Below are 14,022 nucleotides of genomic sequence, written 5' to 3' on the forward strand. Positions count from 1 at the left end.
AAAATTGATTTTATTCGGTTTCAAATAGATCTTTTAAATGAGCATACAAATGTTATCGAATGCATGTACTTAGCTATTGTTAAAAGCCTTAAATAAATTCACGAATTATTATATGACCAACCTTTCGAGATTTTATTTTGTACCCCGATCAATTTAATTCGTACCATAAAGTAAAATCTTAATTTGGCTGTTTTAAATCACCCTCGGAAGTACTACAAGATTTTACCAATTTACTCGTAGATAATCAATTAACCTGTAAACTTAGTTACTTCAATTTGTTTTCGTTTTGTAATGTACAAGATAACCATCTCATGGAATATCTGATAGTACCTACTAACATGTAAGCAAAGTTTTAAAATAAAATAATAAAATTTAAATAACTGGTTTTTATTACCTAGATATTAGAAATTAAGGGGGTTCGGAAGCGATAAAGAAATTCAGGGTAACGAGGGCTGAGAGAGAGAATCTACTGATTACGGACTTAGGATTGAGAGATAACAATTATGGTTAATGGGGTGGGGAGGGGGGCGTGCAGAGAGAATCTTCCTATTACAGTCTGGGGATTGGGGAGGGTAGAAAGGGGGAAAGCAGAAAAAGAGATAATCTTCCTATTACAGTCTGGGGATTGGGGAGGGAAGAAAGGGGGGAAAGCAGAGAGAGAAAATTTTCCTAATACAGTGGGGTTTGGGGGAAAGCAGAGAGAGAAAATCTTGCGATTACCGTTCAGGGATTGGGGAGGGAAGAAAGGGGGAAAGGCAGAGAGAGAAAATCTTGCTATTACCGCTCAGGGATTGTGATAAGATATCAGACCGATTATCTCAATCCCTGAACGTTAATCCTACTCTCTGCAACTCAAACATCATATATATTTAAAATTATATTAATTTTGTTTTGGTCTACTAATTGTGGGATGGGGGGTTTCTATATAAAAATGCATTTAATATAATAGCTAACTACTAAAAAGCCAGATTACGGTGTTTAAATGTTTATATGCATTATTTTATTTCTGGTCACATTTTTATTCAGGATTAATATAAAGCTTGCAGACACACTGTTAGTATCATACAAAAAAACTTCCGCCAACGTTTATCCGTGTCATATAATTATAAATAAATAAAATAGGCTCAGTAACCAGAAAACATGGCGACTTGTTTTAACGCCAATACAAATTTTGTAAATGGCCGTTAATGATATCTTTTTCAAAGAATTTTCTAATTGTAGAAATAATATATTAATTGTCAGAAGTCGACATTATTTTTTCTGATTTTGATGAGCTTGAAAGTCTTTGCCAATGATAATAAGAAAACTGTTAATGCATACATCATTTGGAATTCCTCGTTATATTTCAATCCTCAGCGTTTGACATTCTGCGCCAATTTTAAGATTCGTATATTGCGACATCTAGCGAGTCAGAAGCGAAACACAGTGAACCACTTATTTATAAATGCAAATTATGGATTAGAATGTGCTTTTTTACAATTTGGTTTGATTTTATATTTAAATACCGCTAACTTAACTCGAAATTATAGACTGACTTTCATTTTAAACAATACTGTCATCTCTCGCTAAGCAAGAAAACTAGCTGACCCCTCTTTCTCCCTCCGCCCCAAATGCAAAGGGAGTGATCGTCGCTTACCGCGAGACATCAGATTATTGTATTTCTTTACCCCAGTTCCACTAGGCACTACTGGGTACCACAAGTTCTACACATTTCACTGTAACATAAAAATTTATCACTCATCCCGCTTTTTTTTAATTTAAAAAGAGACAAACCACAAGTAGGGCAAGCCTGGAACACAAATAAAACATATTTAAGAAAAGGCAAAAAGATAAAATATAATTAAAAACCTATAAAAGAACAGCAATCAGCCTAGACAAATGTCTCCGACGTTTCTGGTCAAGAAATGCATGATTCTTTCGAATACTATCAACTTTTCAAAGAGATTTATTTCTCCAAGGTTGTTACTAGGGACCATAAGGAGTGTCAATGGAAATTACCTAAAGAGTGCTGTCTAACCCACAAACACAGGCAGGACTTATCTATGCAGGTAACTAGGGAATTTACCGTGACCACTGAGCATCTGTGTTGAGAAGTAATGAGGGTTGACCCTAGGAATAAGATTCCTAGTTTAAAACGCTTTTAAGTATAGTAGCTACATTAATTTGAATAAATTGTCTTTTTTAGAAACCAGAAACCACAACACCAACACTGTGTTTTAACACTACCGACCTATTCACTTCATTAGTCGATGTTGAAATAGAGGATAAAACATTTGAAGTTTCTTCGGTGGAGCACGGAGTAGCTTCCATGTGTTTCAAATGGAGTACCCCAAAGGTCTCAAAAAGACATACGAATTTTTGCAAAAAATTGTATATACAATTGGTGTCGATAAAGTTTCTTCACCAATTGTAAATTTTGCTACCAATTGTCTTAAAGTATAAAACCAATTAAATTGTTTTCATTTCATAATTTTGTTTATTTATTTACGAAACGTATTATACTTGGCGATACAGTATATTCTTTACGATTGTATTTTAAACTGTCCGTTTAAATTTGGAAGAAATTTCAACCAATATTGGACGACTTTCCATTTCAATTTGGAAGACATTTCAACCAAAAATGTACGAATTGCCACTTAAATTCGGAAGATAGTTCAAACAAAATTGACGACTTTCAATTTTCTTTCGGATGGGATTTCAAACAAAAATAGATTACAACTATTACATTACGGAATAGTTAGGGTTCTTTATAAATAAAAACAAACAAACCCAATTGATGAACTGCATTAAACATCTTAATCTGTCGAGAAAACGTTTAAAATAAATAACGAAGTAATGCCGACCCAGTTAAAAACCAGACCAATATAAATGTATAAGAGCACGATGTATACCACTCGAAATTTTCTTCATATATGAACCATAACGCTTGAAAACTAAATACGGTAAACACACAATACCTAAAAATATACGACTGAAAAAACGAAATAAATTACAAAAAACTAACTGCTGACCTTTAAATTTTCCTACGTAAAAGATTTAGACTTTAAAAACTATTAATATACTCTTCCGCTTAAGCTGAGCTTATAATTTTCATTAAACCGTATCATGTATCTGTAGTTCTGTGGTAGAACGTCCACTTTCAATGTATTATATCGGGGTTAAGTTGGTAATTACCAATAACGCCAACTCTAGGAGCTGCTATTCGTGGTATTCACCTGATATTTCGAATCAGCACGCAATACTAACATATCTAGAAGTCGATGAATAAAAGTGCGACGCCGAAACAACCTTCTTGATATGTTAGTATTGCGTGCTGCGCCAATTAGTTAAATGCGTATTATATCCTAATATTTAAAAGGCCGTAGCTCGCGAACTATTGGTTGAAATTTAAAAATTCAAACACTTTTCCTATTTAAATCGACCCAGAGGAATATGCAAATCACAATTAAAAATCAAATTTCTAAGCGGCAAAAAAGTTACTATTCCACATTTTGGAAAGTTTAGACGAAAATAGGTCAACACCTATACGTTTCCTTATGTCACAATATGTGTTTTGTAGGGCTTTTTATGTTCTTTTCAACAAGCTAGGAACTTTGTTACTAGCATTTCTAGAAAATAAATTATCCCCATTTAAATTTTTAAATTATAGGACGAACAAACTTTTCAGACAAAATGTACATCGTCTTTACTAACCGTAGAAAACCTTTAGACGATTCTAATATTAAAATTACCATTGAGATAGAATTCTGAAGTAGGTAAATGAATATAAGTATCTTGGTGTCTGGCTTGACAGTCACTTATCCCTTTCCAAACAGGCTGATAGTATTTGTAAAACCTTGGCGAGAGTCTGCGGCTCTCTTTATGACAACAAAACGTCTATCCCTAGACGTATTTTACTAGAAATATATTACGCACTGTTCAACTCATCTCTGACCTAAGCCATTTATATCTGGGGTAACACTTCTGAGCAAAACCTACAACGTATACAAATACTACAAAAACGAGCATTACGCTCGATATTTCATTTGCCCTTTCGAGCTTCTACCCAGGACTACTTTAATTTATTTTATTATAATTGTATTCTTCTCATCTACAAAGAACTTGTTTTCGCTAGAGGTCCTGGTGTATACTTTTATAAGAACACTGTTTAGTTATTCCCTTATGTAAAACGTCGAAAATATTTAAAAAAAAAATTATTACGGAGCTAAACTCTACAATTCTATTGATCATAGTGTCCAGAATAAAAAAAAACCTTAATACCTTTATGAATAGAATAAAAAAATATATATTTGTGAGTAATGACTCTACCTTGAGTTTTTACACTGATTTTGATTAAAATTATAAATTTGTTAACCACTAAAAAATAAAAAACAAAAAACTAACTACATTAAATTTACCTCTACACTTGTTAATAATTTATCGCATTATCTTGATTAATACCTCATTGTCTTAAATGCTTTTTTCTGTGAGTCCCTACTTTCCATAAAATATCTCTAAAAAATGGATTCTTATAAATTATTGATTGATAAAAAGTAATATTTCCAATGTGACCTTAAGATTAGCTCTTAAATATCTTAAGATAATAGATATCGATTTGAATAAAACTCAATTTAGTGCGTAATGATAATAGATAATTTAAGTCTGCTGGAAAACAAATTAAGAATATGTACACAATAGCGGTTACTTTGTCTGATACCACGTTGAGGTAATAAGTGTTTCACAATTCGATCAATCGAACGTGCTAAATATACCAAGGTTACTTGATACTTATTTAGAACATTATTATTTAAAAGCTTCAATAATAGGACTTTGTATGAATATTAATGAAATAATTATTTTCGATAGAGAACGCTGCTGGAATGGCAAAGGTTTTGCGTGTATCTAAATACACAAAGTAATTCCACCTGAAGGTAGAGTTTATATTTTAATCAAAATAGTGACACCGCATTTCCCATACACTTTATCGACTTTTGTGCTCATTTTAGCTTTCTCATTAAAAGTATAAAATGTAATGAGAAACGTAGGGTAATAGATAAGAAACTGCACTTCGCAAAACAAATCAAATGTAAATGTACTGTTCCATTCGTTCGAGTAATTGTTATTGGACTTGAGAGAAAAGTGACGGTGGAGGATCGAAATTCCGGTGAGAAAAATTTACAATATTATCTGTAAAAAACATTCATTTTAATTTATTGAGTTTTTTCAACAAGTCTATTTACAATCGATCAGTCAAATGTTTTACTACCGTAACGTTTTGGTAAGCTTTTATTATTAAATTTTCTTCATGGAATTACGTACCAAGAAAATTTTCATAGATGCTTTTTTGCACAGGTATTTAAGGAAATAAAAACTCAGTTGTATAAGTCAAATTAAAAACGAAATTTCTGAAAATTTAAAAGAAAAAAAATGTATCCGAAAATACTTTTATTTTCCGCTGTGGTAATTTAATCGAAATTTATTCTTTGAAAAACCAACGTCTTCAGCGGGGGACTTAAAAGTTACATCCAACGAAAAACAATAAAAGCGTTCATTTAAATTTTTTTAAGTATCGACAATTTTCGCCATCGATGAGCATTACTGAATTTATCCTATTATAAGGAGACCGAAAAATTAAAAAAAAATCCACATTGCAAAACATTCATTTTTAAAAACAGCATTTGCCTAGTTTTGGATGTATAAAATTGGCAATGTTTCCAAAAATCGTATTTAAATAGTGAATATGACAAAGTCTTTCTGCTCAGTCAATTACAATGAAGTGTGAACAATTATACAGGAACCATACTTTTATTGGAAAAATAATATGAATGGACGAAAAATGGAACTCGAAGAAAAAAATCAAAGTGGAATTTTAAAGTTTTGGTGAGTCAAAATCGGTGATATATTTGAATCTTCTAAAAAAATTAAGAAACTATGTTATTCAAAGTTCGTTCAATGCTTTTAGCAAAATAAAATATTAAATTAAAGGGACGTGACTAGTTAATGCGAATTTGCAACCAGCGGTATCTAATTTTTACATTAATTATATCTTAAAACTATTTTAGCAGTATTTACTATAATTCTAACGATAATGTTTTATTCCTGACGTGTTTAAGGTTCCCTAATACAACTGAATTTACTATAGCTGTCACAGTGGTAAGTATTTTATTTATAAACCAAATATAGACAGTTAACATTGTAAATTAAACCAGAGCAAAATTTTTATTCTTACTAACAGCAAGGACAAAGTCACAATGGTCAAATATTTCTGAAGAATTTCTTTTCAAGTCTCATTTCGAAGGCCATTAATTTAAAGTTTGTATTTAAAGTAAATGTTCAAATATCCATTTGCAAGGCGCAAGCACAATTTAAATGGCTGTAAAAATAAATTAAAATTGTATGATATGTTTGGTAACAGGAGAAAAGAACCTTTTAAATGGTTGATAATCTAGTTCTTAAAAGAGATTGTTGCCTAGAGATTTGAAACGAAAGAGATTTGTTCACCGTGCTAAAATCTTCTCCGTGAATGAATTGGTAAACCATCATATTATGGCCTTTGTCTGATTTGCAGTTTGAATTCTCTCCGTTCTAAAGTTTGTTATCTGAGCAGCAACAAATTCCTTTGTAATGTCCACGTCAAGCAGCTACATAGACCTTGAATAGTACCCCACTGTCAATGTACACAAGGTGTCCCAAAAGTCTCTTCATCCTATTTTTTCGGAACTATTTTTGTGATTGAGATGGATCAAAATACGTCAATCATGAATTTATTTAACAGATATACTCTAGAACCCCTTTCTTAAACATTTTAAATAATCATGTTTTCCGAGTGAGGAACCGTCGCATTTTGGTAATAACGACACAAGATTAATTTCAAAAGCGGGTTAAAAGATCTAAATCGTTAAATTGATTTAATTGTTAATCACATTTCCGTATTTATAATCTATGAAATCAGTAATTTCTATAATTTTAACTATATCTCCTTTTCTTAAAGAAAAGTGAATTACGTTCAATTAGATTAATTTCCTTTTATTTTAATCAAGTCCTATCAAAACTAATTTTGATATATACATTGGTTTAGATAAATTTCATAATGAATCCTAGGTTTTTAATTAAATTTCGGGGTTAATTGATTTAAAAAGTAATTTAAATAATTTGGAGCTTACCGTTTAACAATCAATTCGTAAAGGCAACCATTTAATGCATTTTAAATTAACACTTGTTTTACAAGATAAAATGAGGCTCTCTTGCTAATAGTTGAAGTTTCCTAAAGTTTTTTTAAAGCAATGAAGCGATATAAGGGCCTGCATCTAGAACAGCCTTTTGTGGGAAGTACTTTAAGGAATGGTCTACCAAATTAGGATGCAAACATTTTAGGGAAGAGTGAGCTCCATGTTTTAGTCACAGTTTTAGAAACTCCACTAATGTGCAATATTCTAAAATTGTCTGGTCCAAGAACACTCAAATCAATTAAATTCCATCCGATCAAAAATAAATGTAATTGATGATGAAAATCCACGCATTTCCTAAATACACAACAGCCACCAAAACTTAAAGGGCTGATATTCAGAAAACCTCTTCGTTGAAATAGTTTATATTCCTACTTACTTCAATGATGCAGTTTACTTGGACGTGATTCAGTTGATTTTAAAAGAATAACGCAACCCGCGCTGGAAAACTGTAGATTTATAAATAATGTATATCCCGACTCTCAAATAACCCTTTTAATTAACCAAATATTGGACCAACGTTTTCACTTATTTTACACATTGTACTTGAGACAGTTACCTTAAGGGAAATTGACCTGACTGTTTTCCGACTACTAATTGAGAGAGCAGTGCTCTATGGGAATAAATCGAAATGTTTGAAAATAACCAAGAAGAATCATACGATGATGTTATTGTCCTACAAGATGGAGCACCCAGGGTTGGCAAGTTTTAAACAAAATGTTTAAAACAAGTGTTTAAAACCCGTTTAAAACAAATATTTTAAACAAACACCAATTTGTTTTAAACGTTTTAAACTATCTATTTTAAACATGTTTTTATAAGGTAAATTTTCATTGTTCTTTTGTAAGATTTTGGTTATTCAATAGAAAAAACCATTCCAAGGCTCTAAGAAAGGTAAATTGTATTGATAACGGGTAGTTTGATTTTAAGATTCTCTGAAAAGAGCGACTGAAAGGGCTCGATATGATTTCATAAATTTCCTACCAGTGCAAAAATCCTACGAACACATTGAATTTTGTCTTTTTGTTTCAATAGAATGTATATAGCTGCCAATATACATTTATTTGGGACCCTTCCTAAAAGTAGGGTTGCTGTTTAGTCGGGCTGTGCCGGTACAAGAAACACGGCCGGTCTAGACAGATCGGGTTAAAACCGACTAGGCGGCACTCCTAGATAATAATTAAGGGATTTCGGTCGATTTTTTTGAAATTTTATTATGTGATGGAAGTTTTAAGATTTTTGAGGTATCTAAGTTCTTATTTTTTATAACATTGTTTATTTGTAATGATTTATGACTGCAGACGTGCACATATCAATAAACCAAAACTAAAAACAAAGTGTGGATAACGAGCTATTTTCCCTTTTCTTAGTACTATGCGACCGAAAATTCCAGGATGATAGCTATTAAAAACCCTACTACAGGTTAGGTAGTATTTGCATGGGGCACCAAAAACCCTAAGGCCGTCAATGGTTGGTCAACAACGCTTAGCGAAATTCGTGGCTCGTTTAAATAAGCGTGTACTCTTTGGTTCTTCTCCCTGTGAGTTTATTTATAATACCATAAGTGGCATAATTACCCTAAGTGTGCCAATATGAGCCTTTCCCACAGAAAATCTTCAATTACAGCTTGTTCTAAACAGACCAAAGAAACGTAGGACTCGCGAATTCCGTTCAATACCCTATATGGTATTTTTAATGCTTGCGCCGCAGACGCCGCTTCGCAAACACATTACGTAAATTTCGTCACTGGAAAAAATGACGTCATTTACGTCACTTTCGTTAAACAAGGTATCATTGAAAAATTCATCTTATTGACACACTTAGGTTAATTATGCCACTTATTATAATACGTTTAATGATACGTAATATTTCTTTAAATGAGTTTACTCGTGAGTCTTGATTCATAAGTATAATGAATAGTTTAAAACGTGTTTTAAACATAGTTTTTTATTGTTCATAATGTGTTTTTTATTGTTTGATTTAAAAACAGTTAAAAACAATTAATCTTTTTTAAAACAATAAAAAACATTGTTTTTGTTCTTTTTGAAAAAAACAAGGATTTTGCCAACCCTGGCCCGGGCACAACCGCATAATGAAGAGATGCAAGAAATTATCTTAATCGAGAATATCCCTTAGGATAGACTGGACCGTGTCGAATATTTAGAAATTTGTGTTAATCAAGTGAAAGAATAAGTGAATCGAAACTCATAGCTTACGTCACCTAACCCATCTCAATAAGAAAATAGCTTTCGAAAAATATAGAGGGAGGATGAACCTTTACGAGCACCCTGTATACTAAAAGGCAAAAAATATTTTAAAGAAAACAGCTAAGTAACATTGCTTGATATCAGATTGATTTCATTTTAGGGTCATTGGGGTTAAAAAAATTAGTACTTTTGTCAGTTTTGTGTTCAAAGAATCGCTTCAAACCCACGTGTAAAGACACGTAATTCTATTTACTTATTTGCATAAATAGTTGAGTCGCAAAAGCCAAATCAGCGAGAGCTACCTTCGCTCTACGGTAGGAAAGCTTTAAAGTATATGTGTGGTTATTCAAACGGTTGCCCGCCCTCCAGTCAAGAATGTTGTTTGTCTTTAAGACTCGCAAACATTGTTTTTTTCCTAATTTGAAGATATTATAATTTAAACGTTAGAACTCCAGTTGTTAAATAAACTGTAGCCGGAAGTGTTGAATCAAACGGTTTTATGTTCTAACTTAAATTTTACGAAAGGCTTGCTTCAAACTTGTTTTCAACCACGGCATTTACTTTGACGTGTTAGTCAAATTTTAAAAATAAACGCAAAATGTTGGTAACTTAAACAATAGCTATTGTAGTTTCGTACAGAAAGCTTCAAAATTTTCAACATCATTTCTTAACAATACGTTGACGAAACTCTTTAGATATACTTCAAATCGGTTATTGAAACGATATCTTTTATAATTATTGAAAGTAACTCTTGGAATTTTGAATCAATTGGTGCACTTTCGTTATTTAATGTGTTTTGGAACAATTGCTGGCATAATTGTTTCACAGGGATGTACATTTATGGAGATAGGGTCTGCCCCTTAATATTTTAAGTCTTGAGGTTAAGTAGGCACAAAAAAGTTTGACACAATTTATTAACAAAGTCAAACTTCATCCTTTTTACGAATTTGATCCATATTTCACTAAATCTTGATACAAAATTAGAATTTTTTCGATTCTATAGTGTGGTTTTCCAAGAAGTTAGTTTTGGTGATATGCGATCTCTTAATAAAAAAGAAACTGCAATGAAATATATAAAGGTAAGTTTTGCACAGTTAGTCACTCTTTTACCGTTTGGAAAGAATGCTTAGTGACAGATCAATAAATGTTAAATTATTTTGATAGTCAAACTCATTTGAATAAATAATTGGGTTTCACTATTTGAATAAATCACATCACTCTTACTAAGTTATCTTCATTTCCATTGAATTATTTTAAGGCTATTGTTGATCCCCCGTTTTCTGCATTTTACATATTTAATCCGACATATCTCTCCTTTTTAACATTTAAAAATATAATTTTCTTAATCGAGACGATTTTATTATATTGGCCTTATATGTCATATCGAAACCTGCAATCTTATAGACTACCAATTTCCGTACAATACCTTGAAATTATTTTTACAAATTTAAAAAAAAACATTTACTCGTATAAGACCCTCCGAATATTATCATCGGTTTATCTTTACCATATAAATTGATGAGGTTAACGAAGGTAATAGTAAGTGTAGGGAGCTGTTAAGTAGCGTGCCATGAAGGGATTACCAGCACGCTCTTTAGGATTGTATCCCAGCCACCTGACTTAAGCACATTAAATATCACTAGATGACCCAGCCTAAAGTGGTGCGTTGTTAGTCATTATTTTTAAATATAACCCTTAATAAAGTATTCTTTATAGTAAATGTAAAATCTCCTCAACAAGCTCTCTTATTTTTATATTAATTTAAATATTTTTAAGGAAACACCCAGCAACGCTTCTTCAAGTCGGTCAAAAACATTTAGTAAAAATTATAATTGAAATAAGTTCCAACTTCCTGTAGTACACCTATAGTCCTACACTTTGGGCAAAGTATCCAAAAAGGGGGCTTTCCCGGTCCAGAATCCCCTTGGTGCTTACCTTTGACTGTATTACTAAATTTCCACCTTTTCTCAACCCCCTCTTAACATTCACATACCTCGACCCCCTCTTGGCGAATTTGTGGCTACGCCACTGCATCCAAACTTATCAAATCAAATTGCAGTTTTTCATTTGATTGAAAGGGAGGACGAAATAAGTTACTTGTTTTAACTTTCTAATGTAATTATGTTTTATCTCTTTTCATTTCACTTAGAACGTAGATTTGTTTATGTTTCCTTTTGGGCTGCAAGAATCCGCTTTCAGCGAGTATTGGCATTTCACGTCCACCTTTATGTTAACAGAAACTCGAATACTTTCTGGCCCACCAAATCTAAGTGAAAAGTGGTCGTCTTCATTTTTAGAAATGGATACTAGTGTAGGTTATGTTTACCTTAATTTTTTATTCCTAGGGTTTTTGAAAGAATTGAAGAATAAGATAGTGAAAAAGACTTAACTTTAAGAAATAACCAATACGATAAAAATGTCTTATAAAATAGGCCCGCCTTTATAGTACTGTGAAAATAATGTGTTATTATCACGAAGTAAATATTCATACATTAGCTTAACTGATTATTTTTTATGGATAACTCATAATATCTAATGTATGCCACCAAACTAATAACGGAAATTTTATAAGGCAGGAATGGATAATTAATATTTTGATAAGGGAATGACATTAAAATACAACTTGCTTTGAGCTGAGAACTCAGGAGACTACAATCGATAATTACAAAAATATTTATTTGAATCAATCCGAGGAAACCCTATCAGTTTTTTTATTAAGTAATAAAGTGTACAGTTTTTTTTTTGAAAGAATAAATTTTTTATGTGAAAATTACAAAAAAAGGAAAGAAAAAAAAAACAACACAAAAAGAAAACTAAAGGTGGACCAAATAGTCTTACAGGGAAGCACCCGGCGGGAAGGTGTGCAACACCGAAGCGGCATTACCGCGTTGAACGGCGACCGCGATGTGCTGGATCAAGTATAAAACGGAGCGCGGTTCACCAGTGACGGAACGAATCCTACGGCCTATGGCGTGGATCAGCGCCAAACCCTCGCGGCCGAAGGAGCCAAGGGTTTCAATGGCCACCGTTTTAAACATATAGCGGTGCGCAAGCGCCGAGTATTTGCAGTTCTTCTTCGTTTCAGCCTGGGTAGCGGCCCAGAGAGGGGCTGTTGAAGAAGAACTCAAATACGAAGGAGCGAGAGGATCGGTACGCGTGAAATCCCATACCACGGATTTCCCTCCGGTCCACGGGATTAAAGACAAACCATCTGGCCGTTTTCCGTTGTCCCGAGACAGGCCAGACTACTCCAAAATAGATGGAACACCCGCGGACGCGAGTGCCCGTTTCAATATATCGTTGACGGCACTGTGGCGGGAGCGACGGCCCGAACTCTTTTGGCAGCTGAAAGGCCAGAAAATTGGTATACGGCCATCTTACAATTGTTAAGTACATAGGAAAAATTATTATGGTACAATCATTGAAAAGGGTAGTAACAAACACACTTTGGGCTATAGTATGACTTTTGAGCCTCAGAACTGGAATTATTTTCTTTTGTAAATTTAATTGTTCTGTAGAAATAATCTGAATCTTTATTTTTTAGATATACCTCATGTTGATTATGTTCATATTGATCTTGTCCACATTGATGATTATATCATTTAAAATTCAACATGCTGGATATAGCACAAACATTAAATTAAAATTATTTAATAATGCATTTTCCTTAATTGGAAATATATTTTTCGAACGTAAGATTTATATTATCTTATTTTTATTCTTTGTTATTGAAAATTTTACGCAATATACAATTCTGTAATTAAGCGATAAGAAATATCCCAATTATGTCTTCGTGGAGAATTCTAGTGGGACTTTGGCTGTTGGGCATTGTTGTTCTGCTTGTTTTCGTGGGAAGCTTCTTTCAGGCCAATTCTTACGCTCAAGATTTTCTAATAATTGATTCGATAGAGGATTGGAAAAAAATTCTTATGTCTAAAATGTTTACTGTTGAAAATTCAATCGCACTAAAGCGTTTCCAAATTTGGGTGAGTCTATTTTTTATATTATCTTGAATAAGGATTTTAATTTAAACGGAACTTGAGATGCTTATTAAATAGATATTTATTTGCTTTATTTTAATTAATTTTAGTTAGAAAAGCACACAGATGAAAGATTTTTGGAACGTCTGGTCATCGGAACAGCATACGATGCATTGGAATTCGATCTTTACGAAGCAATAGCTGACGGGAAAATGTCATTCTTACTCCACGATTTCTATATCGCTCCATTACTAGGTTTCTTAGATGAACAAGACCGACTTTATTTGAGGAATAAACTGTATTTAAGTAAAACGAGCATGGAAACAGTAACATACGTATTTCGGATAAATAAACGAGTTTATTATAACAAACAGTTAAATGAAATGTTCAACTTAATGTACGTATGTTTTCAACCTAGAAAAAAAGGGCTCTGTTTTAATAATTCTAATTATATTCCACAGAATGTGCATCGGATTTGAAACCAAGATTTGGGAAAATGCCTTCTACAAAGAAAACCGCGTTGTGGATTCTCTATTCTGGAAACGCCCACTTAAAATGTTGTCCAACGTTACGATGAAAGACACTCTTAAAGCTTTTAAAATTTATTTCTTTGGCCTTTTACTCTCAGCA

General features: G+C 32.6%; 1 protein-coding gene across 1 annotated transcript; it reads left to right on the top strand.

Moving 5' to 3' along the window:
• The first annotated feature begins 6,224 nt into the window (after positions 1–6,224).
• On the top strand, positions 6,225–13,660 carry LOC149939205 (uncharacterized). The gene is made up of 6 exons (XM_090179045.1): positions 6,225–6,291; positions 10,416–10,491; positions 12,957–13,104; positions 13,178–13,398; positions 13,503–13,606; positions 13,648–13,660. Exons 2-6 carry the CDS (start codon positions 10,447–10,449, stop codon positions 13,658–13,660), a joined length of 531 nt encoding a protein of 176 aa, XP_090035171.1. The 5' UTR covers positions 6,225–6,291; positions 10,416–10,446.
• Positions 13,661–14,022: the final 362 nt, after the last annotated feature.

This window comes from Leiobunum rupestre, chromosome 6, assembly GCF_980474605.1.
Source record: "Leiobunum rupestre chromosome 6, qqLeiRupe1.1.hap1, whole genome shotgun sequence".
Taxonomy (NCBI): Eukaryota; Metazoa; Arthropoda; class Arachnida; order Opiliones; family Sclerosomatidae; genus Leiobunum; species Leiobunum rupestre.